The sequence below is a fragment of the Lutzomyia longipalpis genome, chromosome 2 (genome assembly GCF_024334085.1).
Source record: "Lutzomyia longipalpis isolate SR_M1_2022 chromosome 2, ASM2433408v1".
Taxonomy (NCBI): domain Eukaryota; kingdom Metazoa; phylum Arthropoda; class Insecta; order Diptera; family Psychodidae; genus Lutzomyia; species Lutzomyia longipalpis.
In genome coordinates, this window is record NC_074708.1 from 1672482 (window position 1) to 1698072 (window position 25591).

General features: G+C 35.3%; 5 protein-coding genes across 10 annotated transcripts; 4 read left to right on the forward strand and 1 right to left on the reverse strand.

Moving 5' to 3' along the window:
• Positions 1–192: 192 nt before the first annotated feature.
• On the forward strand, positions 193–12107 carry LOC129788524 (E3 ubiquitin-protein ligase lubel). Of its 2 annotated transcripts, XM_055824658.1 has the most exons (19): positions 193–615; positions 1541–1784; positions 1854–2002; positions 2082–2207; positions 2672–3025; positions 3097–3348; positions 3424–3643; positions 3723–4697; positions 5050–5309; positions 5373–5540; positions 5601–5846; positions 5906–6028; positions 6090–9575; positions 9635–9901; positions 9977–10282; positions 10344–10691; positions 10763–10935; positions 11564–11732; positions 11954–12107. In XM_055824658.1, the coding sequence occupies exons 1-19, from the start codon at positions 610–612 to the stop codon at positions 11981–11983; spliced, it is 7902 nt and encodes a 2633-aa protein (XP_055680633.1). In that variant the 5' UTR covers positions 193–609; the 3' UTR covers positions 11984–12107. The 2 variants fall into 2 exon arrangements, with proteins under 2 accessions (XP_055680633.1, XP_055680634.1); XM_055824659.1 differs by lacking the exons at positions 5050–5309; positions 5373–5540; positions 5601–5846; ... (6 more) ...; positions 11564–11732; positions 11954–12107 and having other exon boundaries at positions 199–615; positions 3723–5019.
• Positions 11898–12906, reverse strand: LOC129788525 (uncharacterized). The gene is made up of 3 exons (XM_055824660.1): positions 12811–12906; positions 12492–12738; positions 11898–12424 (listed from the first exon to the last, which is right to left on the reverse strand). The coding sequence occupies exons 1-3, from the start codon at positions 12897–12899 to the stop codon at positions 12083–12085; spliced, it is 678 nt and encodes a 225-aa protein (XP_055680635.1). The 5' UTR covers positions 12900–12906; the 3' UTR covers positions 11898–12082.
• A 277-nt stretch (positions 12907–13183) lies between these two features.
• On the forward strand, positions 13184–15048 carry LOC129788526 (transcription elongation factor S-II). The gene is made up of 2 exons (XM_055824661.1): positions 13184–13372; positions 13684–15048. The coding sequence occupies exons 1-2, from the start codon at positions 13304–13306 to the stop codon at positions 14509–14511; spliced, it is 897 nt and encodes a 298-aa protein (XP_055680636.1). The 5' UTR covers positions 13184–13303; the 3' UTR covers positions 14512–15048.
• Positions 15049–16831: 1783 nt separating this feature from the next.
• On the forward strand, positions 16832–18865 carry LOC129788527 (putative defense protein Hdd11). Its single transcript, XM_055824663.1, has 3 exons — positions 16832–16963; positions 17977–18316; positions 18579–18865. The coding sequence occupies exons 2-3, from the start codon at positions 17978–17980 to the stop codon at positions 18747–18749; spliced, it is 510 nt and encodes a 169-aa protein (XP_055680638.1). The 5' UTR covers positions 16832–16963; position 17977; the 3' UTR covers positions 18750–18865.
• A 1139-nt stretch (positions 18866–20004) lies between these two features.
• Positions 20005–25549, forward strand: LOC129788542 (ATP synthase mitochondrial F1 complex assembly factor 2). 5 transcript variants are annotated; one of them, XM_055824719.1, is made up of 3 exons: positions 20005–20165; positions 20247–21028; positions 25035–25549. In XM_055824719.1, the coding sequence occupies exons 1-2, from the start codon at positions 20087–20089 to the stop codon at positions 20981–20983; spliced, it is 816 nt and encodes a 271-aa protein (XP_055680694.1). In that variant the 5' UTR covers positions 20005–20086; the 3' UTR covers positions 20984–21028; positions 25035–25549. The 5 variants fall into 5 exon arrangements, with proteins under 5 accessions (XP_055680694.1, XP_055680692.1, XP_055680693.1 ...); XM_055824717.1 differs by lacking the exon at positions 25035–25549 and adding an exon at positions 21297–22286; XM_055824718.1 differs by lacking the exon at positions 25035–25549 and adding an exon at positions 21883–22286.
• Positions 25550–25591: the final 42 nt, after the last annotated feature.

Consider the following 25591-nt stretch of genomic DNA (forward strand, 5'->3'; position numbering starts at 1 on the left):
AAACCAGGCGTCTCCACTTGATGCAATGGAGACGCCAATTGTGAGATGTTTCAACTTAAAGCTCTAATAAGAATCGCCTATTTCGGCACCAGCCGGTACTTTTTTTTTTTCTTTTAATTTTACTTTACACATCATCGTCGCGACGGTGATCGTGAGAGTTTTGGGAGACTTGTGAAAATGAGAAAATCTCTCAGTCTCTGCCTGATCGTCGTTAAGAACAAATCGCTGGTAATTCGAAAAGAACGATGTAGCACAAATTTCTTTTTTATTTTTTGATTCAATTATATTTTTAGTGAGTACCTCCTCATGCGTAAAGTGATTTTTTTTCTTCAAATCAGCATAAAAAGATCCCGGAAAAAAATTTCCTCATTGAGAGTGAAAAAAAGTTACCCTTTTAACCTCAGGTGAAAGTGTTATATATTTAGTACATTGGTGAAATTCTTTCATTTAAAGAAAAAAAAAAAGGTGAAGAAGATATTTTCACGCAAGATATAATATATATTTTTTTGAGACATTACGCTTATTGTGTAAGAGTTTTGTGCACGAAAATAGTTTTGCTTTCTTCCCCGGGGGAATGTCGAATTGGATACCGCTGCGGATTTTAATAAAATGAGCGTAAGTTGGAAATTTGTGATTTTAATGTCATCACACTGCCTCAGAACGGTCTCTCTTTTCCGAAAAACTTTCTCACACATTCACCCCAAAATATTTATTCAACATAAATAGAATTCATACCGCAGATTTCTGTCTCACGCGAGACATCCATACATATTGTAGAAAACTCTTCTTTGGAGCTCACGAACACGATGGGCAACACAAGTGTGCAAACTGGAAGGTGATTGCCGCCAAATTTCAGTATTAAATTTAGCTGTGAGAATGAAAATTTTTTTAGTGCACCAGGGATGTTCTCTTTGCAATGCGTAAGATGGAGACGCCTGGTGATGACTATATAGTATGTCACATATTTATTATGTATGTACGTACAGTACATAAAATCTCACTGAAATTGGAACACATGAAGTTAATGTGAATTAAATCATTATATGCATACAGTAACTACAAATAGGTACTAAATGAGAGGAAAATGTTTGGGAAAATTAGGTCAAATTACTTTATATACATATATAATTTTTAATGATTATTTTTTTCCTTTGAAAATATCAACTATTTCCATTAAACATTATCGACTTGTCATTAAATACTTAAAAAAAGGAACAGAGAAAATTAGGAAAAATCAGAGAAGAACGAAGATGAGAGCGCGCGAGAAGTAATAAATAAATAATTCAATTCATGAAATTGTTTTTATGCACATACGGAAATAGAAAGCAGAAGAGGAAGAGAGAGAGAGAGAGACTCTCTCTTCCTAAAAATAGAATAAATGTTTTAAAAATGTCACATCATCTACTAAATTTATTTATCGTGAAGAGATTTATGTTTTTTTTTTTCACTCAAAATTTCACCCACATTCATCTCAAATAAATATATATTGTTGTACATACTCTCCATTAAACCAATAAATGTGCAATTTTTGAAATTACAGAATATGAACGGAAAATCTTCCAAGGCTGGTACACAATTTCGCAGTACCCGCTCAATGCCTCAGTGGGTACATGAGCAGTCAAATCAAATTGGGCCTAAGCCACCACCTCTACCACCAACGGAAAATGGTAGAACACCCCCAGCATTGCCGCCAAAAAATACCAAAAATGAACCTGATTATGAAATTATTGACTTTGGTGGGCAATATTCAAATACAATGCCAATATTTCCAGCAAAACCCGGTGGTATGTAGTCAAAAAACATATAAATAATGTATGTACATAGCTAAAAAGCTTCTTTCCTCATGTATTAAGATCTGAAGAAGAGCCCAATGATAAAATGCGAATTGTGTGGATCTACAACACCCACGATCAAGTGTGAGCAATGCGATCAACATTTGTTTTGTGCCTCTTGCGACGACATGTACCATCGTCACCCCAAGCGGCAGACACATATGAGAAAGGTACGAAAGAAGCATTAAAGTATATAGTTTTTCTTGTATTTAAAAGAAAATTGTGTTGAATTTTCCTTTTTTTTTTAAGACTGTCACAATTGGTGATCAAACGGTAAAGCCACCTTTACCACCAAAGGGTGAACATTTGGTACCCGTGCCCCCACCAAGGCGCAACAAGAGAGGCAGCTTCCGACTTCCTGGTGGAAAGGATCAGGTACGACATTGCACCATCTCCTAAAAGTGATTTCATAATTTTTCTCTTTGTGATTTTTTTTCTCAAAAAATGTGATGAAAAGAAATTTTAAATTATTTGTGTGATATTAGGCCCAAAATTAATTTTATAACAATAATTTGAAACAAAAAGGATTTTTCTCAATTCAACACCGCATGAGTGCAAATCAATCACTGAAAATCACACAAATCAACTATAAACTAAAGTTATAAATTAAAAGGGAAATTATATGGGGATGATGCCAACATAACAGAACATACATAGAAGAATAAAGCAAGGCCATAAATATAATTTTTTGTGTGTAAAAAAATGGTTAAACTTGGAAATAAAATTTTTCCTATTTTTACAATTTGTTTAACTTGATTAAAAGTCCCTCCTTTTTTTGATTTGTTGATGCTCTAGAGATTACTTTTAACCATCAGCATAATTCGAGATCTCACCTTCAGGTACAGACGACAACGGCACTTAAACCACAACCACCACCAAGTCCAGCATTGTCTTTTCGTGAAAAAATGAGTAGCATCAAAAGGATTATGACACCATTGAATCGTCCCCTTCCCGACACACCCCTCTCATCGCGACCCCAAACTCCAACAAGTGTGGGAAGTTCTGGCGGCTCTGTATTCGACAGTATCAAGAAGCAACCATCAGTGGAAATGGGAAAGATTCAGAGCCACAAAAGCGCCACATTGGATCGCATGGCAATCCTCCAGCAACGCTACCGGCAACATCAAGAGGCCACTAGGGGTGAAAGTGAACAGGGTCGCCGTCCGAGTACATCATCAAATTGGGAATTTGCTGTAAGTATAAATAAAGAACTTCTATCCCAACACATTATTTTGATGATCAATTCAAATTAATTGTTTTGTAGACCCCCGTTGAGAGTTCTTCAAATTTTTGGGGTATACCCAAGAAAGCCGAAAGTCTGAGGACTGGAATGAATCATGATCCAGCCGACATTGCAAATCATCATCAACATTTTAATTTTCCACCCCAAAACACTGATATGCGCATGAGAAATCCCAATCTCAGTGCATCGGTATTTGATCTCAATCAACCACCAAACATGCAGACGTCAAAGTATCCAAATCCTGGATGGAATCATCCACAAACACTTCAACAGGTATTTTTTGAACAAGTTGGAGGATTCAAATAAAAAGGATTTCTAATAAAAAATCTCAATTCTTTTTTTTTTTAGACGCAATCTGTAGCACAACTGAATTGGATGAATTGTAGTCATCAAATGCCACCTCAGTGGGGAGATTCATCACTTCATGGATCCAATATGAGTCTGAATTTAACCCCACAGGGATACTATCGTCAACCAGCACATGATCCAAGAAATCCTTGGATGAGTACATGGGCTGTACCACCAATGTACCCATATCCCATTGGGATGGTTCCTGTGATGCCAACAAGTGAGTTAAAAATGTTCTTTTTTTTCAAAAGATTTCTCTAAAACATTTTTTTTTTACATTTCCTAATCTCACCTCAAAGCTCCTCGTCTTCCACGTTCGAGGGCTCAATCGAGAACTCATTCCCGAGCTGCATCACCTGCCCTCAGTATAAAATCCCGCAAATCAACCATGTCAACGCGGATGAATCGCCAAGAACTCTACATGGGGCAGGAGTATGCAGACGATGAAGATTCAGATCTTGAAATTTTCGATGAAGATCAATTGAGAGGTGTTGATCGTCGTGGTAGAAGGGAAAGTTCAGGCTACCGCGGACGACGCCCAAGGAAAAATTCAACACAGAGTAGTGCTGATTTTGATGATGATACAGCCGATAGTGGACCTAGCCGTGGTGTACGTCAGGGTGTTGTACGTGATCGTAGGGGAGATTCACTTCCGCAGTCCATACAGAGTGATTGGATTCCATCAAAGAGGGTATCCGATGCCATTCGTGAACGAGAACTTATTCAGAAAAATAAAACACCCCACTACATTGATCCTCCTGTAACCCCTCCAGAAATTGAGGAGCATGAAGATTCCGTGAGAAAATCAAGCAAATACCTTCAGGAGACATCAAAAGAAGAACCTGAAAGGAAGGATGACGAGGATGAAGAGGAAAATATTGAAGAGATTATCAATAATTTGACCTCCTCACCTGATAAACAACCACCTGCTGCAAGTCAGGAGGAACAACAGGATGTTAATGATGCACCAAATGGTGATGAAGGACCTTTTGGTCCACCACCCACAGCACCAGATTACGAATGGGAATGCGAATATTGTACTTATGTTAATGAGCCAAATACCAAAATTTGTGGTATTTGTTGCAAAACACCAACAAAAGCTCCACAAAAATTAATTATAAATCCTATTCCTGATATAACACCAAAGGACCTACCATCACAACCACCAAAGGTGGATCCAATTGTGGAAAAAGTTGTGAAAAAAACTGAAAAAGCGGACGTGAAGAAGGAGAAAGAAAATACGCCGAAAAAGAATGACTCAGGAAGTAAGAAAGGTAGGATAAGAAAAATATCCTTTTGGCCTGGCACAAAAACCAAATAATTAAATAATCGAATTTTTACACACCCCCATCATCTACAACCCCCCCATGTGATCACATCCCTCATCATCTTGATGATGTGCAAGATAAAATCACAACATGTACTCTCTCTCTCCTCAACTCCTAAAATTTGCAATTTCTTGTCCTCAACTGTTAATTAGCTCCTAGTTTAAAGAAAAAGAAAAGATTTTTTGTAAATTCATTTTCTTTATGTGTTTTTTGCTTATTTCAACTCATTTATACAAAATATCCAAATAAATCGTTCATATCAGTACAACTTGTGTCTTTTCCTCTTCTCTGTTTGTAGGCGTTCAAAATGCCACAGAATCACCCCCGCGGGACTCAATGCAATCAAAAGGTGGCATTAAGGGTGAAAAGAATAGTGCCAATTTTTCCAATTTTGAAGGCAAACGCGTGTCATCCACTAAAATAAGCACAGGATGTGGTCCATCGCCTCCGAAAGAAGTGATAGAGGTACCTCAAAATATTTCGGAGATCCCCGTGGTGAGTCACATTGAGAAAACCTCTACTGGGACCTCACCACCCCCGCAAAGTGCTTCTACACAGGTAATTAGAATTAATTTTACACAGTATATTGAAGAATTAATTATGCTGATTTATTTATTTCAGACATACGACTATTTGCCACTTAAAGATGAGGAACATGGTGGTTCAAGTGGGGGCAGATCAAGTCGTACGGGCGATTTCAAGAGATCCTATTCAATTGCAGCTGGTGCTATGGCACCCAGTATAGATCATCGCGCTAGAAGTCACATGAGCTTCTCTAGTGATACTCAAGTAAAACGATTTTTCTTTATTAATTTATTCAATATACTTAACATTAACATTTTTTTTTAGAGTCTACCACCAACGCCTCCGAGAGAATTGAGCCCAGGGCCACGACAAGGGTTGAATGATAATTATTTCGATGAGGATACATTCGCATATATCGATCGTGTTCTCAATTCAACTCATTTAGCCACACAGCAAATGCAAAAATCACTAAATTCCCGTGATCCCTACAGGAGCTTCAATGACCTCCGACGACCCGATATTTATTCCTCAAAGAAGCCCTCATATCGTGATCTTTCAAGCACATACAAAGTATTAATTTTGTAATTTAATTTTAATTTTTAATTTAAATCTTTTAATTTTTTTTTTAGTACTCCAGAAGAGCTGATTCTCAACCTCCTGACCATACTATTCTCACACTTGAGGATCTAAAGGTGAAACGTCGTCAGGATGCAATGCAGAGCCCTGGAATGGAGCTAATTCGAATGTTGAGGGTAAAGTAATTTTATTTCAAAATTTTTCTTGCCAAAATTTTAATAAATTTAATCAATTTAGGAAGCTGAACAACACAATTTCACCGCGGAGGAACTTCAGGCAGCTCTAGCCCATTGTGGGGATGTAAATCCTGTAACGTGGCTCCGTGAAAATTGGCATAAACTTGTGGAGACTGTACAAACATTAGCCACAAAGTATGGCCAGGAAAGAAAAGAAAATATAATTGGAACAATTTCGGCAATTGAAGCGAGAGAATCTCTGCGAATTCATCGTGGAAATGTATGGCATGCAGTAACTGAATGTATTGAACAACGACAGAGGAAGTACCATGAAATATCTCATCGTGGAAATTATCCTCGTGAGGACATTGTGACATCATTAACAGCCCATCATGGAAATATGGAACTTGCCCTTGTGGAATTGGGCAAGAGTCAATTGAAACCATTTTTAATGCGAATTTGGGGACCACCATCGGGAGCAGATAATGAGAGTGGCAATTACATGCAGGAAAATCATTTAAAGACCTCGTGGGAGAGGGATCAAATGAGATTAGAAGATTTAACAGTTCAAGATTATCTCAATTTGTACGAAGAACGTCAAGCAGCATCAAATGTTAAACATAAATCACCAATAAGAACATTCAATTCATCTTCAAGTATCTCCATAAATTCATCGGAGAATCGTGAGGGTCAATCGGATGCAGATCAATTGAGTGATGTGACTAAAAATTCGAATATGTTGAGAGACATTGAGATCCTCATTGGGAATATGGAGCAAAATCAAGCGAAACAAAATGAGAATATGATGAAGAATATTGAGAATCTTTTGGGAAGTATCCTTACAAAGGTATCTCGTCCACAATCTGTGGCATCTGATTTTTCAGCACTAAGCCATCAGGAGAGAATGCTGAATCTAAAAAGCCCCTTGCCACAGACGTCGTCATCCCTGAAGCCCAATCTGGAGGATGTTACAGATGTTGGAAATGACGTGAAACTCTTTGTTTCTCAACACATACAAGAAATTGTTCCAAATTTGGTGGATCAAATTGAAAAGGAATTGCAAGAAGATGTAGAAGAAATTGATGAGGAATCTCCTAAAGAAATTAATGAATTAGATATTAATAGTATAGACGATGAGATTGTTTTAGTTCCCATAACAGCTGAAAGAAAACAATCAAATCAAGATGAAATAATTCCTGTTAACAGTGAATTAGAAGTTGTACGAATATCCATGGAAGACGTTGAAAGAGATCAAGAAGAAAATAATAAGCACGACAAAGTATTACAAAATGAAAGAGAAAATAATCTTCAAAATGAGCCTGAGTCAACAACAGTAAATGATCAACGAGAAGAAGCCCCAACACCTCTTCAAAATCCACCAGAAATCCATTCACATCCTCAAGAACAAGAAGCATCAGAACATGTTGCGAAAAGCCCATCTCCAATGAAGCAAAAAATAAAGAAACGAAAGACATCAACAATTAAGAAAGATAGAACACAGAATAGAAATGCTATTTACATTGATTCAAGTGAACATGAGGATAGTTTAGATAATTCGGCGGCGTCTCAAATTAAAATTAGTACAAAGAGTATTATTCTTCAGCATAAAAACTTTGAAGAAAATGCTCCTGCTGTAGCACAAAATGAAAAGAAAATTGAAAATGAAATGCAAAAGGAAAGGATTTTCAAATCAACAATTCAAATAACACCAAAGACGGAATTACCGGAAGATCCTGCTCCTCCCGCTCCTCCTAGTTTATCAACAGGCAGCACAAAGACAAGTCAAAATCTATCAGAACTTGTGGAAAATACCCAAAAGCTCATTAAGCAAATGAAAGAGGAAATAACTTCGGATATTGCATCAATGGACAATACGGAATACAGTTCCGATGATGACTATGGTGAATCCTTTGAGTGGACTGAAGATGAAGAAATGGATGAAGAGGAACAAACTGATGAAGATTTAGAAGAAATTGACGAAGAAGAAGAAGAAGCTGAAGATGAGAGTGAAAATTCAAATGAGGAAAATGAGGAAGAGGAAGATGATGAGGAAGAGGACCAGGAAACCCAAAGTGATAATGATGAATGGGTGGAAACCAATGAAGAGCTTCCATTGATTGATGAAAAAGAATTAAAAGAAGCTCCACACGCAGTTCTTGTTCAAATTGCAAAAGAAAGTATGAGCCCAGAAAGTGATAGTTATGTTGAAGCAAGAGAATCTTTAGAGAAAGAACTGAATATTGGTGAAACTGAGAAAATAATTAAAGTTGAAATTATTGGTAGTGAAATTGTGCCAGAAGAGGGTAACACACTACAAATTGAAGCAATTGAAGCAATTGAAGATGTATCAAATGAATCCTTGAATGAACTACCAGAAGAAATTATTCCTGAACCAGTGGAAGATAAAGATGAATCTGCAATTGACAATAAAAATGAAGAAAATGTTGAATCAAATGATGTTGCACCAAATGTTTCTGAAAACTCTTTACATGAAAGCAATGAAAATGGTGAATTTTCCCAACAGGATAATGGCCAGGAAAAAGGAGAAAATAATCCTGAAGATAGTACAAAAATTCTTGAAGAAGCAAATATAAATTCAGAAGATACCATCAAGGCAGATGAACAAGAAAATCAAAGAGAAGAAGAGAAGAATTATCAACATTTTACTCCCCAACAAGAAGTTTTGGAAGATCAAATAAATCCTGAGGAAACTGAAAGTAATATATCGATTAAAAATGAAACCCACGAAATTAATGATTTAGCAAATCAACAAATTGTAAAAGAAGAATCCTTGGAAGAAGAAAAAATTCAAGAACAAACCATTGATCAAGAAATTGAAACTCAAACAGAGATCATTTCTGCAGAGGAGGAGACCACCATCAAAATCGACGTAGAAGTTAATGAAAATATTGAAACACCTGCTGAAGAAACCAAATTAATTAATCCACAACAAATAATCAATATTAATTCAGAAGAAACAGAGAGTAAAGCAGAATCAGAAGAAGCATCAATGCCCAATGAGACTAATCATGTTGTGGAAGTAATTGAATCACCAAAAGTGTCACCACCAAAGGATACAAGAAAGATTCCCGTGCGAAAGAAGTCCATCCCCGGACCAAGGATACATAGATCCAATAGTATTAAAGCAATTCAAGCAGAACTATTCCAGAAGGTCGATTCAAAACCCAAATTAGAGACAAAAACGACTAAACCATCAAAACTTGTACCACCGAAACCAATTTCAAAAACCGGCATAGGGGCACTAACGAGCAAAATTACCCAACTTCTCACTCCTGCTGCTAATGATCGAAAAGGTGATTCGCGAAAATCCACAAAATCCAGTCTTTCACCGGAAAAACCCAATTCAGTGGCAACACCACCACGAAAAGATGCGAAGATTCCGAAGAAAAAGTACCATGAGACGTGTTTTAGTGATGATTACCAATCAAGTGAGGAAGATGAGCAACCGCAGAAGAAGACGGAAATTAGAGTAATTAAGAAAATCTACAGTATTCCCCAAGAAGATGAAGATCCTATGCCTGTTGAGGTAAGTCCGTTAAATGGAACCTAATCTTAATATAAAATTTAATCCATCTAATTGTGCAGGAACGTGCTAAACAACTCCTTGATGAAGGACTTGTGAATAATTTGGCAATTGGACATGTAGCTGCAACACTAATTGACCTAAAGTTCTCAAAGGAATCAGCTGCGTGGGCTGCTAGTGAATGCTGTGATCTCGATGGTGCATTGATCTTACTGCAGCAAGAATGTGAACTCTGCACGGGAAAATATCCCATGAATCAGATGATATCAATGCTCAAATGTACCCATAGATGTTGCCATGAATGTGCTAGAAATTATTTTACTATTCAGGTAAAAAGAAATTTTATTTCAATTGATCAGAAGTTCTTTATTTAATAAAATTCTGTTTTTCTTTGTTTAATATAGATCACAGATCGCCTTATTATAGATTGTGTGTGTCCATTCTGCAAAATGCCCGAACTTCATGGTAATGATGTATCCGAAGATGATGTTCTTGAGTATTTTTCCAATTTGGATATCCTCCTGAAGAGTATCCTTAGCGAGGATGTGCACGAACTATTCCAGAGGAAACTACGCGATCGTACACTTATTCAGGATCCTAACTTCAAATGGTGCGTCCAGTGTTCATCGGGATTCTTTGCAAGGCCACGCCAGAAAAGGCTAATCTGCCCGGATTGTGGATCCGTAACTTGTGCAATGTGCAGAAAACCAGTAAGTACAACCAGATACCCAAAGGATGTGCTTATCTTCATATAAATTTATCTCTTTTTAGTGGGAGAAACAGCATGAGGGAATTTCCTGTGAAAAATTCACCGAGTGGAAGGAAGCCAATGACCCCGATAAGCAAGCCGAAGGTGTTTCCAAACACCTCCAATTACACGGAATTGATTGTCCTAAATGTAAATTTCGCTATGCTCTAGCAAGAGGTGGTTGCATGCATTTCACCTGTACTCAATGCAAATATGAATTTTGCTATGGATGTGGAAGACCTTTTATGATGGGTGCTAAATGCAACATATCACAATATTGTGCCAAACTTGGCCTTCATTCACATCATCCCAGAAATTGTCTTTTCTACCTGAGAGATAAGGAACCCCATGAATTACAGAAGCTTCTAAAAGTAACGAATAATCCTTAGAAAAAATATTAATTTTGTATTTTTAAGAGAATTTTCTTTTATGTGTTAAATAGATGCATAAGATATCATACGACACAGAACCCGTAGAGGCGCTAAAATTTCGCAATGAAGATGGAGCTAAGGCTGTAATGAGATGCCCAATTCCCCTACAAAAGGAAACACCCACAGGATTGGTGGATATCATTTGCAATGGGGATGTTCTCGATGGATATGCTGGACTTTGTCGGTAAGTTAAAATTTTATTATGCAAATAAATACAATTCTTTAACATTCCCTATAGGTTCTCTACATCATTGAAGAAATTTTAACGACTCTATTCGAAAATAATCAATTAAAACGATCGTCTTGAAGCTTTCCAGCGACGTTTTGGTTTATTTTGGAGAAACTGAGTTTGATCTCTCTTTTCTCTTGCTCTCTCACATGGGATCTTTGAATCCTTTGAATATCTCAATATGTTGCCTTATACGTAGCATAATCTTCTGACACGTTCTACCAATATATTCACGAGTGCAGCTACACGGGGGATTTGAAGAAATCTTTGAAGCCCCAAGACGATCGTTTTATTGATTGCAATTTTGAATAAAAAAAACCTCCAATGTCCTCACATTTCCTGCCACTATTGCAGACATCACTACATTGAGTACCTTTGCGTGAAAATTCGCATGCACAAATGCGAAACGCTCGACATTCTCACATCGGATGATCTTGAGAATATTGTACGGCGTGAAAATAAGAGAATGCCACCACGTCCATATGGGGTCCTCGAGGGCTTATATCGTCTTGAATTGATCAAGGTGAGAGCGTCTAAACATGTCCCGTCTAAAGTTCTTGTGTGTTTTCTTTTCCATTTGCAGACAACACTATGTGGAGTACTTGGTGAGTGCGGTGTCTAATGCCAATGTCGATCCATTGCCAATTTTGGATTTAACTGACTGTGTCCAAGAATTACGTCGTAGTGGCATTCCACTCCCGGAACGTGGACCCTGGGATACGGATGAGATTTACCGTGGAATGTGCCAAGAGGTTTGTACTTCTTTTCTTTTTTCTCTTGAAACATCCTTTCCTGGTTTTCTTCCCTTTTTTTGCCTGTTTGTTTGCATTTTATTCCCTTAACTATTCAGTCTCATGCAGCGTACCAAAAGGTAGGTTCTTTTATTCTTTTAAATCAGAAATATAAAGATAAACAGATTTTTTTTTAAATAAACTTTTATTAATTTTTCTTTTGTACAAAATATCTTTTTCAGATTGTAAAAGCACAAATTCCACTCAACTAATAGCATCTTTGGTGGTTACATCCTCAGCAAGAGCATTAGGCAGCATTATTTATTAGTATGAGGGAATGTGGTGAAAAATAGCTCTATTATTTAATAAAGCTATTTTAGCATCGTGTGGAGCTTATTTCCCGAAATTGAAGCCTTCTGCTTGAGAATTGAAGCCAATTTCCCAATACTCGGTCCTTGTGCGGGTTTCTTCGGGACATTTTCTAATTTCATCGTCTTTATCGCAAGGATAGCATCTTTGTTTAGTCCTGCAAATTGATCCTTTTTCTTCTTCTTCTTTTTTCTCTTAGAAATTGTAGGTGAAACTTGTGGAGGTAGGTGGCAACTTTTTTGTGAAATATTCCCAATCTTCTTCTCATCAACTGAAACCTTTTTGCTGGCCAATTTTAACATTGGAATTTTCGTTATTTCCCCGCAGATCCTACATGTAAATTCCTATTGAAAAAAAAATGAAATAAGATCAAGATCAAGATCTTGAAAGGAAGGTAATGAATGATCTTACCGCTGATTTGAAATTGATAAGAGCTAATTTCCGCGAAAGTCTCCTCAATTTGATATTCTTCTTATCTCTGTAGTGTTTTATCACGAAATTCCGTGTACGCCTTTTCGTGTCCTTTGTTGGTGATTTTATGCGCAAATTGAGAGCACCATTGGACCAAAAAGACGAGCATTTTGGACACATAGATGAGACATCTCGTAAATTTTCCGGAAACTCACAGGATCTCTTTGCAATTGCAAAGGATTTTTCTCTATGAATAGGACATATAATAAAAGTAAAATTAGTTTTAAAATACTGTAATAAAATAACGTATTAAACTTACGCATAATGTGCCTTAAGAAGTTGAAGGGATACCGAAGAATTGGGTAATTTTGTAGCAGCAGACCACAAATATTTCACAGAACCATCCATTTTTTTTCGCGTATAGTGTGCAGCAAGTTTCATGTCACTATGAAATTTCATGTATGCTCCATGAAACATAGAGTGAACATAGCCGACATAGTTTATGCAAAAATCAACTGAATTATCAATAACTCTTGCAAATAGTTTGCATTTTTTTGCCTCTGAAATTCTGTTATCTATTAAAAAATTTCTTCAATTTACTTCTTGTAAAAATAAAAATAATAAGTTTGTTTACTTGAAACACTTGAAATGTGCGCTCTTTGTAAAAGATGAAACATCAATGAAACAATAATAGTTATTTTGCTTTTGCTTCTCGAACAGCAGCAAAAGTTTTGTGTGAAAAGAAAGCGTCGTTACCGCACCTATTTTTGTTGAATTATCAGTGAAAAAGCGTTTCGGTGGCATAAACAAACATGAGTGTGGAAGATGAAGTGCTCAAGATTCAGAAGAAATTAAGTAAAATGACCTCACCTGATGGTACAGTGAGTACTTTTGGATTATTTAACAACACTGACAATTCTCCATCATCCCCCGGCTTTTTCTTCCCCAATTTTTCCGCACTTATTTCGCGCATATTTTGCCCCAATTTATCTTTGGGAAACATCAAGAAATTGCCGGAGATTATTATTGTTTTACTTCTTGCTAGTTAATTGCACTAATGTGCAGAAGATGAGGATTTTATGCTATCGTTCTGGGTAGGAAAGTAAACCTCTTATTCTAGAAGAGTACATAACCTCAAATTATGGACATTTCCGGAAACAACAATTCTAATATTTTTATTTATTTTTTTAAGGGACAAGAACAAGCACTGGATTTGCTAAAAGCCCTCCAAACTCTCAATGTTGATTTGGATATTTTGACTAAAACCCGAATAGGGATGACTGTGAATGAATTGCGAAAGAGCAGCAAGGATGACGAGGTGATTAGCCTATCAAAGACGCTTATAAAGAACTGGAAGCGCTTCCTAGCTGTAACGCCGCAAGGTAAAGAATCATCTAGTAGTTCATCGAAGAACTCATCAAAATCATCAAGTAATAGTAGTGGCAAGAAGGAAAGTAAACGCGATGATAAGGAAAAGGATCGAGGAAGAGTCCAAACAAGCTTCCCAGCTTCAAGCAATTCAATGACCGACGCTATTCGTCTCAAATGCCGCGAAATGCTGGCGAATGCCCTCAAAACTGATAATGATCCCGATGTGAATTCAACAGCCGATGAACTAGCTGAGGAGCTTGAAGATGCTATTTTCTGTGAATTCAAGAACACCGATATGAGGTACAAGAATCGCATTCGTTCCCGCGTGGCTAATTTGAAGGATCCCAAAAATCCCACTTTGCGCACAAACTATTTGGGTGGTGCGATAACTGCTGTTAAATTGGCCAAAATGACCCCCGAAGAGATGGCAAGTGACGAAATGAAGAAGCTCCGTGAGCGTTTTGTCAAGGAGGCAATCAATGATGCCCAACTAGCCACCGTACAAGGTACCAAGACCGATCTCCTCAAATGCGGCAAATGCAAGAAGCGCAACTGTACCTACAATCAAATACAGACACGAAGTGCTGATGAACCTATGACTACATTTGTCCTTTGCAACGAATGTGGACATCGTTGGAAATTTTGTTAAATTTATCCAACAACAACACTTCGTTAAACTCATTAATGCATTTCCCAAATACCCCCCACCACCCTCTTCTCCTACTCTAAAATAAAAAAAATGCTGGCTATATATTATTGCTGCTTCCATCACACACCCCCTTCACCCCTCTAAATATTGAATTCAAAGCAATTCAGTGTGAGAATTCTATAGAAGAAATGAAATCATTGAAGAAATTCAGCTTATTCTTTACCTACAAAGAAAACAAAATCAACATCGTGTTATTATCTCTAGCTAGAGAGAGAGAGTCTAGAAAGATTTACTGAACAAGAAATTATGTGCAGATTGAGAGAAAAAAAAGTAACAAACATTTAAATAATATTTTATTTTACTTATCAGAAGAAATCCTCCTTTACTACATTTGCAGTGAATTGACCTTTTTTTTCTTCTTCTATTGATGTATAATTAAAATTATGTTTTTGTACCATGTACATGTGAATTAAATTGGTAAAATGATTGAAAATTGAAAACATTCTTACACAATAAATAAAGAATTGAAAACCACAATTTGCGTGAATTTTTTTCTTTTATGCAAAAACTTTTTTCAGCAAGTTCGAGGAGAATAAACCACAAAAAAATAAAAGATTTTTTTAGCTAAAACTGCACCAAGGACTGCTCCCCGCCTTGATTCCCGCTCTTTGAGAAAGAGTGTCACGATAAATACTCTGATCAAAAAATTAATATTGTTGTAATAAAAAAAAAATAATAATACACACAGCGATTTTCCCTTGACCTAAACTTGATTTCCTCTTTACGTGTTTTCGCAATAAAAGCATGTAGTTAGTTAAAATCTTTCTCAGTTCTATGTATCATCATCTCAATATCATTCAGTAGGTACTTGTGTTAGTTCTTCCCACAAATATAGTTACTAGTTTTTGCAATTTACATGGAGATGGTATCCCCACTTTTATTACAACTCTAAAACTAAAGTCTTCCTTCATCTTCAATGTAGTCTAAAAATGTTTTATTTTTTTTACTGAAAATGCCCATAAATAGCTATTGCTACATTAATCAAGGATAGATTATGTAATAAGGTTCTATTAAGGATTTCTTAAAGGAAAAACCTTCAGAGATTTGTATTTTATCTGAAACAAGAGACTTTGCACGGAAAGCACGTAAATAGATAGGGGAGGACGGGATAATTTGGCCACTTTCGATTTCTAAAAATAGTATTACCGCTAATGCTAGAAAATCCATTTCTTCACAGTTTATACTCCCTATAGGGATAACCAATTGTACCAAGTTTGGGGAAAATCCGATCGTTAGATTTTCTTTTATTTGATAAAAACCATTTTTTTCATTTTCAAGTGCTTTTGGCATTTTGGAAGTTCGACTCTTCCGATAATTTTTTAATGCTTAAAAATTAACTTATAAGTCATAAAGGGTCATTGATTCCTCATAAACACGATAGTGACATCCATTTTCCGATATCTCAAACAGATTTTCCTGTGGAAATGGTTTTACCTGGAAAATTGGAGTGGGGTAATTTGGCCACTTGAGTTTTTTCGGCACTATTTTCCGACGCATGTTCAAGATATTTACTATGGTTGTGCATTTTGATGATTTATTAATGATTATAAACAATTTATAACAAAAAATTTTAGCTAAAAAAAGAAATTTGCGAAAATCTGAAAAACGGCTACTTTTAGTTTTTGCTCGTTTATGGTTGAAAAAATGTTAAAGTTTGAGGCTCTGTTAAATATTTTTATCTGACAAATTACTGGAAATGAATCTTAGATAAATATCCTATCTTCCAAAAAAATAATTGAAAAAATAAAAAAATTTTATTGTCCAAAAATTTTCATGTTGAATAATTTGTGCGCCAAAGTGTCAAAATGGGTCCAGGAGAATGGAAAATTCACCCATTTTTCATCGAGATAGAGAAAAGTGTTATATGGGGAAGTTGTAGGCCAGAAAATTTCCTACAAAATAGATCTATTTGGTTTTCTTCATACTACCATACTTGCTTGATATATCCCAAAAACCGCCAAAGTGGCCAAATTACCCCGTCCTCCCCTACCATTCATAAAAATTAATAAATCTATTAAATTAGGCAAACATATAGGTAGGTAATTAAATAGTAATAAATTAGCCAAGAAGAATTTAAATTATTTATAAAATTTCTGAGGAGAAATCGTTTAATTTTCCCTTTAATTCCACCAACGTCTATGATGGAGCTAACAAGACAATATAATAATATTAAATATTGGCATTACAACAAAAAGAAGAAAAAAAAATCAAAAGCAGAGGACAGAAAAGTAAATTTGGAATTAGGAGGGGAGTAAAGCTGAAGAAAAAATGATAAATCAGTTTTATTCTCACTGTAGAGCAGCGCGTAAGAGAGCACAAAAAGCCCAACTCACATCACCTTCAGCATTATTATCCGTTGAGACTTCGATCAGAGAGGATCAATCTACAACAGGTGAGTACCGCAGCTACTACACAACACCCCCCATTGCCCCTTAAGGTCTCCCAGTTCACCCAAATGATTGCGTAATCCCACAATATTGTGCAAATTTCCAACAAGATCAGTGAAATTGTGAAGGAAAATGTGATTAAAATTTATTGGAAAAAAAAAGAATTTGTGTGCCCATAGACCTGATGACCCCTTACTTTGCATCTTTCTAACGGAATTTGTGAAAATATAATAATTTAATTTTTGGAAAAAGATTAATTAATTTACTGGTGTTGCTTCTTTACTAATTAGTGCTAAAAATTATCGTTTTTATTTTTGGATGAAAGGTGATAAAAGTGAAAGTTAGTTCAACATCTTAATGTAAAAAATAAAAAGAATTTTACTTCAGAAATTTTCCAATTTATATTCTCGAAATGTTCTCTCATAGGGAAGTTGTTGAGATAATTTAGTAACGACCATGTATAGTTGAGAAAATTGCAAATCAATTGTGAGAGTTTTTATAGCTGAATCACTTTTAAAAGGAGAGGAGAAAAAATTATTCGGGAATTATTTCTTTTGTTCATGGTTTTTTTTGCTAAATGAAAGAAACCACTAAAGCAGTCCTCATTAGCAAAAAAAAAAAGAAGTTTTTTTCTACTTAGAGCATAATCTAGGCAAAAAACCCAAAGAAACCAGTTGTTCTTGAAATTATAAGTAAAGAACTCTCAGTGTTCTCAATCATACGAGATCTTGAGAGTTTTTTTTTATGGACTTTCCCTGACTGGAAGTTTTTTTTTTTAATTTAATATCTTTGATTTGTGAAGCCCACAGATCTCGCATTGATCTTCTCGCGGTCGTATGGACATGACAAACAAGTTTTGTTGGCGGGTACGAAAAAAAAAGTTCATGGGATTGCACAATATGCGAGAGAGACACAGAAAATCAATCTGTGATATTTGCATAATTTTTTCTTCTTTAAAAGACAATAAGACTTATAAAAGTTTTTTTTGCATCATACTCTTTAACAAAAAAAAATGTAGGATGGCTTTCCGTTGCGTCATAATTTTCGTGGCCATCGCCCTCCCAGCTGCTTGGGCCAACTCTGCCGGTGCCCCAGATGTGGCTTGTGACGATCTCGTGCCACAGCATCATGTTGATCCACAATCAACTCCGGCACCGTACAGCTATGTACTGCCGAAGACACGCACCGTGAAACCTGGAGAATCCATTCAGGTGACAATTCGGGGCAACAGCAAGACAGACACAATTAAGGGTTTCCTGATTCAAGCTCGTGCACCGGGCAGTTCTCAATCTGTTGGCACCTTTGCATCACTCCCTGGGACACTTAGTCAGGCACTGAGTTGCGGAAATGCTCAATCGGTATGTAACCCCCTATCTACCTATCTATATAACGAGCATTTTGCACCTTCCCAATTGAACAAGCAGGTGTTAGAGCATATGGAGGTAAACCTTGACATGCCATCTCAACCAATAAATCCTCCATAATATTATTTTGCAATGCAAAAATTTAACATGCAATAAAAACACCTTTCATTCAACGTCCCATTGCATCTCTCCACACACTACTATTTAGCTAATTCTTCTCATCTAGTTCTAATAAATTATTTCTATTTCTTTGCAGAATGCTCTAACTCACAAGAAGATTGAGAACAATCTGGAGCAAATTACATTCAAGTACACAGTACCTCAGGATGCCCAAAAAGGGAAAGAATTCAACTTTTTGAGCACAGTTGCTCTAAATGGGGGCGTATTCTGGGTGCGCATCCCCTCACAAACTTTCACCATTGGATAAATGAAAAAGAAAAGCTCATCAACGATACAAGCAAAACCACCCTTTGTTACCCTTTGAATTTTATAGAAATCTTTTTAGAAAATAAAGTTTATCGTCCTTTTTTATTGTGAGACAAATCTTAATGTTTTTCTTTTAATTCGAAGGTTTTTTATCTCTCTAGCATTTCCGCAAGACTTTAATTCCGTAGAAAATCCGCAAAATTGGCAGTTTATGAGGTTTTAATGGTATCAGTTTAACTCACAGGTTCTTCTTTCGCTTGGGGTGTCCGGAAGTCGAGAGACGCTACCTCAGCTCCTCTAGAGTTTTTTCAACATCATGAAATTTCTGCAAGCCCAAAAAAATGTATTGGAAGACTTTCTTCCTAAATTAATTTACAATCTGAACACTTTTTCCCCGAATTTCATTATCAAATTAAGTGTTACAAAAAGCGAAAAATTCTACTTTTGTTTGGTTATGTTGATCGCGTCCTTGATTGGATTTGTCTTTTTACACCTCTTAATTTCCCAATTTCCTACAATTCAATCAGAAAGTTTCATTTACACGTAGAAAATAATTTTTTACCACAAAAACACACAAAAAAAAATTATGAAAAATAAAGAAAACTGCCGAAAACTGCGAAAACTTTCAAAAAAAATTAAGTTAGCTAATTTTTGCTCTAGCCTAGAGTAATAAATATTTATCATTAAGTTTTTTATTTAGTTTTTCAATAAAAAAAAGATTTTTTGGAAATTTCCGACCGTTATTAAACGACAATTCTTTAAATTACCTCGGGATTCTTTGGTGAAAAGTGCTATATCTGGGAATTCTCGGATATTAATTTGTAATAAACGAACTTTTTTTATGCTTTTCCAAAAATGCGCTTTTCTTTTGTTTTCGTAAATTTTTTTTGGCATAAAACACATGTTTAGAGCTCCTGGGGCACTCCGCGGTGATCGGGAGCCCCCGCGGAACTTTTCTGTGCGGAATTTGGGCCTGGCGGAAATTTTGACGGTTGGGGATTTTACACGACTCTGTTTTCCCGGAAATGGATTTTCGTGAATTTTCTGAATTTTTGATGCCAATCAATACGGCGTTCCTTTCTAAGCGCGAAAAACATGATTTTTATGGAAAATTCGGCGGAAAACGCGAGAAAATTGTGAAAAACCACTCTCTTGAGCCATTCCCGCCAATTTCAGCGATTGTACTGCTTCTAGCGGAGATTTCTGATATTGGGTCATCTCATATTTTGACTGATTTTAACCTCAAAATCTCTGCGAAAAACTTCGGATAAATATGAGATGATCTAATAAAAACAAGACCAGCGTGAAAAATAAAAAAAAATCCGTCAGAAGAAAAATATGAATAAAGTGATAAAAAATCTATTGGCACGCTTTCCGCAGCCGGCCGTTTCATTTGGGTGTTTCAGTAGAAACTACGGTGAGTAAATTAGTTTTCATTCATGTAAAAACAATTGGTTGAAATGCTAAAAGAAAATGTAAACAACAAATCCATCAATAGCAACGGTGAAGAGATTCTACCGGAAAACCAACATTTCCTTTTGCGATGGGAAATACGAGGTTATGTTGGATCAGAGAAAACTGAAGACCCCAGGAGGGAAGGTTTTTCAAGTTGACAATGAATCCCTGGCCATTGCCGTAGCTGCAGAATGGGATGCTCAGCGTGAGACAATTGATCGTACAAGCATGCATCTCACGTCCCTCTGCAATACAGCCATTGATAATCCCAATAGATTAACTAAAGTTGATCTCACCAACTACATCGTCAACTACTTACCCACAGACACTGTACTCTTTCAGTGTGGTGAGGAGGATGACTTAGCTGCTGTGCAGACCAAGGAATGGGATCCTGTTATTGCGTGGTTCAATGAGAGATTTGGGGGGAATCTGAAGAAAAGCCGGGACATCAATACACCACACGTCTCCTCGGAGACACGAATGAATGTTGGGAAGTATTTAATGTCCCACCGGGAGTCCGCTCTGCATGGAATTACATATGCTGTGGACAGCCTCAAATCAGTTATCCTCACTTTTGCTGCCTTGGATCGATTCCTCACAACAGAACGAGCAGTTTTGCTGTCACGACTTGAAGAGGAATTCCAATTGGGCTACTGGGGAAGAGTCGAATGGGCTCATGATTCCAGTCAGCAAGAACTACAAGCAAGGGTGGCTGCAGCTGTTCTCTTTGTTTACTTCAACTCATCGGGACATTTTGTAAAGGAGAAAATTGCCGTTTGAACACAAGAGGAGACAATTTTGGCAACTCGAGATTGTACTAAATAGGTATGATAAAACATAATTATACATATTTTTAAAGAATTATTTATTATTTGGAAATTTTTTTGGTCATGCTGCGGTAATTTTTTTTTAAACATTAGAAAAGCTCTAAAGAAAGGTCGGAAAGTTTTTACAACGTGGGCAGCATTATCTTCTAAAGTTTTGTCGCTCAATATGCTGCATACATAACTATATATATGTACTGTACATATTTAGCAAAGAAATCCCAAAATTAGACATTTCGTTATATTTTTTTTCCTTTTTATTTTCTTAGTTAACAAGCAAAAAGTTATTATTTTACCATGCCCAGGAGCGGAGGGGAGAAGATGTGAACGAACATGGGTATAATGTTGGAGGTACAGCATAATAATTTAACAAAACAAACTGTTTTAATAGACATATAAATTCAGAACTCAACCTATCTAATGCAATAATGGATTGAAAACTTTTAAAACATTATGAATAGAAAATATATTGTTCACTGTCACGCGATTTACTTCAAATTTTCTTGAATTTTCCTACTAAGTTTGTCCCTTTTGCTCATACTTATTACATTGTTTTTGTACCTCAATTAATTTTCATATTATATCTGGCATCGTAAATTTATTAATAGGTATTAAACAAAAAACTTATATCGCATTTAATGAGATATACTTTCCTGTCGACCTTTTCAACTTGCTTCATTTGCAAATTCAATACTTTCCACAAGAAAAAAAAAAGAGTTATTATCATTATTGTAAGAATAATTAAATTCCATCCATCCATAAGTTCCGGCATTGACGAATTAACATTATACTTTTTTTTTCTCTTCCAAAATGGCATGAAAAAAAAACTGTCGTCATCAAATTGCTTTTCCTTAGCAACTGTGTGTACAACATACACACCACCGTATACAGTGCGTACCAATTCAGCTTCTAAATGATTTTTCTTTCAACTAATAGAAGAAAAAAATGTTTTGCAGATTAATACAGAAAGCTAAATAATTTAAAGAGTTTACAGGAAGCATAATAAATCGATTTATTCTATATAACGTTGACATGAAAACTTATGAAGAAAAAAAATAATATAGCATTGCATTGTAATAATCTCACGATTAATCACTGCGGAAAAGTTTAACGTATGTATATATAGTTCTCTTTCCTATTCCTTTTCTCCCTACCTACTTATAATATCAACAATGAGAAATATGTTTAAAAGTCCACCAAAGTATTTTGCGACTATGTTTAAAAAAAATAAAGCATGCAAATACAATGAAAAAAAAAAACTTTCTTATAATTTCATGAAGGTTACACAAGCAACAAAAAAAAAACATAAATTATTCTACAATAAATCTTTAACTAATTTATTTTATCAATTGATAGAGTTAAATTAAAATTCTGCATAAGACATCGTAAAATTATTGCGATTACTATCGTTCGTGACAATAAATCATTTACATATATAGTGTATATAAAAAAATGTATATTTTCTTTTTGAATATTTATAACTGTATGGAAAATTCCTCTAGTTTTTCACAGAGCAAGATTAATTCAAAAAGATAACATTTTATCTGTATAATTTATATTTCTATACAATACAAGAAAAAAAGTTTTTTTTTACCAAAAAGTTCTGCTTTGGATTTAATTTTATTACATTCAATATTTATTTAATAATTTTCTTCAACATTATATGTAGCAGAGTAAATGCTATCATGAAAGAAATGAAGGAAAATATCACGCATTTAAGTCAATCTAATTTTTTTTGAAACATTTGTGCCACCACCGTAGAGATATCATCTTTGACCGCCTTTAGTAAATTAGGCTAAAATCTTTGCTTTGTTTCACCAAAAAAAAAAGCTTGATTATATTTTCTCTTAATATGTGTGTGCACTTTATCAATTGTCCGTGTCCTAAATACTTTTGCTATATCTCTAATTCACTTCCAGTCAAAGTGTAGGTACACACAGAAAGAAAGTCCAAAAATGGTAGTGAACTATTCCGTTTTTGCGAATCTCTCTAAAATACGAATAATCAATCACATTCACTCGCACTTTTCTTCGTAAAATTGAATCACTGGAAAATCATTAAATGGTGATTTTTTTTCTCTTTTTGACGTTTCTAATTGAAAAAAAATTTTTCTTAACACTGGAGGACAAAATTGGTACTAAATACCAGCTGATAAAATATGCTCAATAATTAATTATTAATCAGTTTATTGAACGAGGATCAAAAGTTTCACTAATTCTTGATCTCCTTCAAGCATTCCTGCAACTAATTACTAAATATTTAATTGAAAAAATCGTTACTGAAAAATTGCGTAGAATCTATGCAAAATTGCCAATTCAAACGACTTTTTTAGCTGCAGTTTTGCTTAATTTATTATTGCGCCTAAATCATCACAAACTTTGATTCTTCAAGACACTATTTAGTCACTTCCGGCAAGAAAATGTGTCCACATTAATGATTTTTATCCGGGAGAAATATGAGAAAACATAACCTCAAAATAAAGGCTAAATATGAATGGGATTTTGACTGGTACTGAGTACCAATTTTGTCCTCCGCGTTGGATTCTGACTTTGACCTTAATTATTTTCCAAAGAAAAGGCTTTTCTCGAGATTTTCTTTCTGTTATCTTAAAGTAATTAAAATTCCCTACATATAAGATGCTAAATTCATCAAGATAAGTCCAATAGATTTTATTTTTGGCGATTTAAGATTCAAATTGGTAGCAAGTATCAGTTTTGTCCTCCAAGTGTTAAAATGTTTAAAAATCATTCATAAATAATTTTTGATAGAATATATTAGTTGAAAAATGTGCTAGATCAAGGGAGTAAGAGTCACGTAAGTTCAAAAGTTTCCAAAAAGAATAATTTTGCCCTCTTATCATCAAATACAGTGCTGAAAAAAAAATGTTCTTGGGTAGATAAATTGGGATAAAAGCTAATTTTTCTTATTTGTTTTTATTTATTGAATAAAATCAACAGATCAGTTAGACAATAAATTTAAAAAATCTTGCCACGATTTGGGAATATTTTTCTGTACCAATTTTATTCGTAAATGTGGACATGGACTGTATTAAAAATGTGTCAATTCCAGAAGCTCGTATTGTGCGAATCTGCGTAAGGCTCATAAACCGAAACTGCGAGTAATTTTAATCGCATTTGGTAAATGGGACATTTTTCTCTGTGTGATAATTCGAGGGTTGGAAAATACACTATACTAAGTCGAGTTAGTATAGTATATTTTTAACGCATTTTTCGATAGCTTTTGATGTCCTTCATCTTCCCTCAAAAGGACAAATTCGAATATTTGTTCCCTACAAAGTTACAGCGATAACTGTAAAAAGTTTTACATAAGAAGCAATGTAAATCTCAAACTTCAAATCGCTCTCCTGAAAATCAACAAAAATGAGTTAGTATAGTATATTTTCCAACCCTCGAATTGTGTTTGGATATTCCCACAGAGACAGTGAACCATCAGTTAAATTTTAAAACATCCCCCTTTGAATAGACAATACCTAATTATTTATCACCCCAATGATTATTACATAATCAGCATGAATTTATTTTATTTTTTATTGAGTTTGGAGTACACACGTGATATTATCTAAAACAGCAACAAAAAAAATGTGCTTATAATGATAAAGAAGTTTAGTTGGTTATTTATGATAGCGTCTAAAGGCATAATTACAGGCAGAGTAGTAAAGTACTCTGTATGAGTACGATAATATTTATTTTAAAACATTGTCGTGAAATCTTGGGTCGCTCATGTCATGACTTGCGATTCAGCTGAGAGGCATGGACGAATCAATTGGTTGGTGTAGTCTCTCTGTGACAAACATTTCTTGAGAAAAAAGTCCAGCTTCTGGTCGCGTCACAAATTTTCATGGAATTTTCATTAATGAGTTATTCATAGTCGCGGGTATTCTCCAAATTTTATCTTACGTATTATCATCCATCCAGCTGAGTCTCAGTGAAATCACTTCTACTCTGATATTCTTATAAGCATTTAATTTGTTTTATTCTGGTGTGCAGGCTGCTTCATCGCGACATGGGTTGGCATCATCGGCGTGTACATATAATAAAATATACATCGCAACGCAACCAGTTGGTTCAATGTGGTGGTTGTAAATGGCGTAAATGGTCGCTGGAAAGCTATGCGGTGTAACGGAAAGTTATCGCGAAGAAAAAAAGAGCGCTAAGACGTGGGGCTATAAGGCAAGACAATTTCATTGCGATCAGTTGAAAATTGAACTCGGTCGTGACCAGACGATAATTCCCGCAATTCCAATAATATTTCAATTCACTTCCACAAATTTATTTACGGAAGTACAATGTACCCACATTGCACTCAATTCCCCTTAATGGTGTGATTAAAATATTGAGAATCATTAATAAATTGATCCCATATTATATAATACTCCGATTTTGATAGAGTTGCATTTTTAGAAGCAAGAAAAAAGGGGTATTGTGGAGGTATCAAAGCATATTAGTCTTGATTTCTCTTGCTGCTACATAAAGTGGTTTTGTGAAACAAGTGCATTGGAAAGGTGATATTTCTAGAAAAGTGAAATTCACAATTGATAGGTATA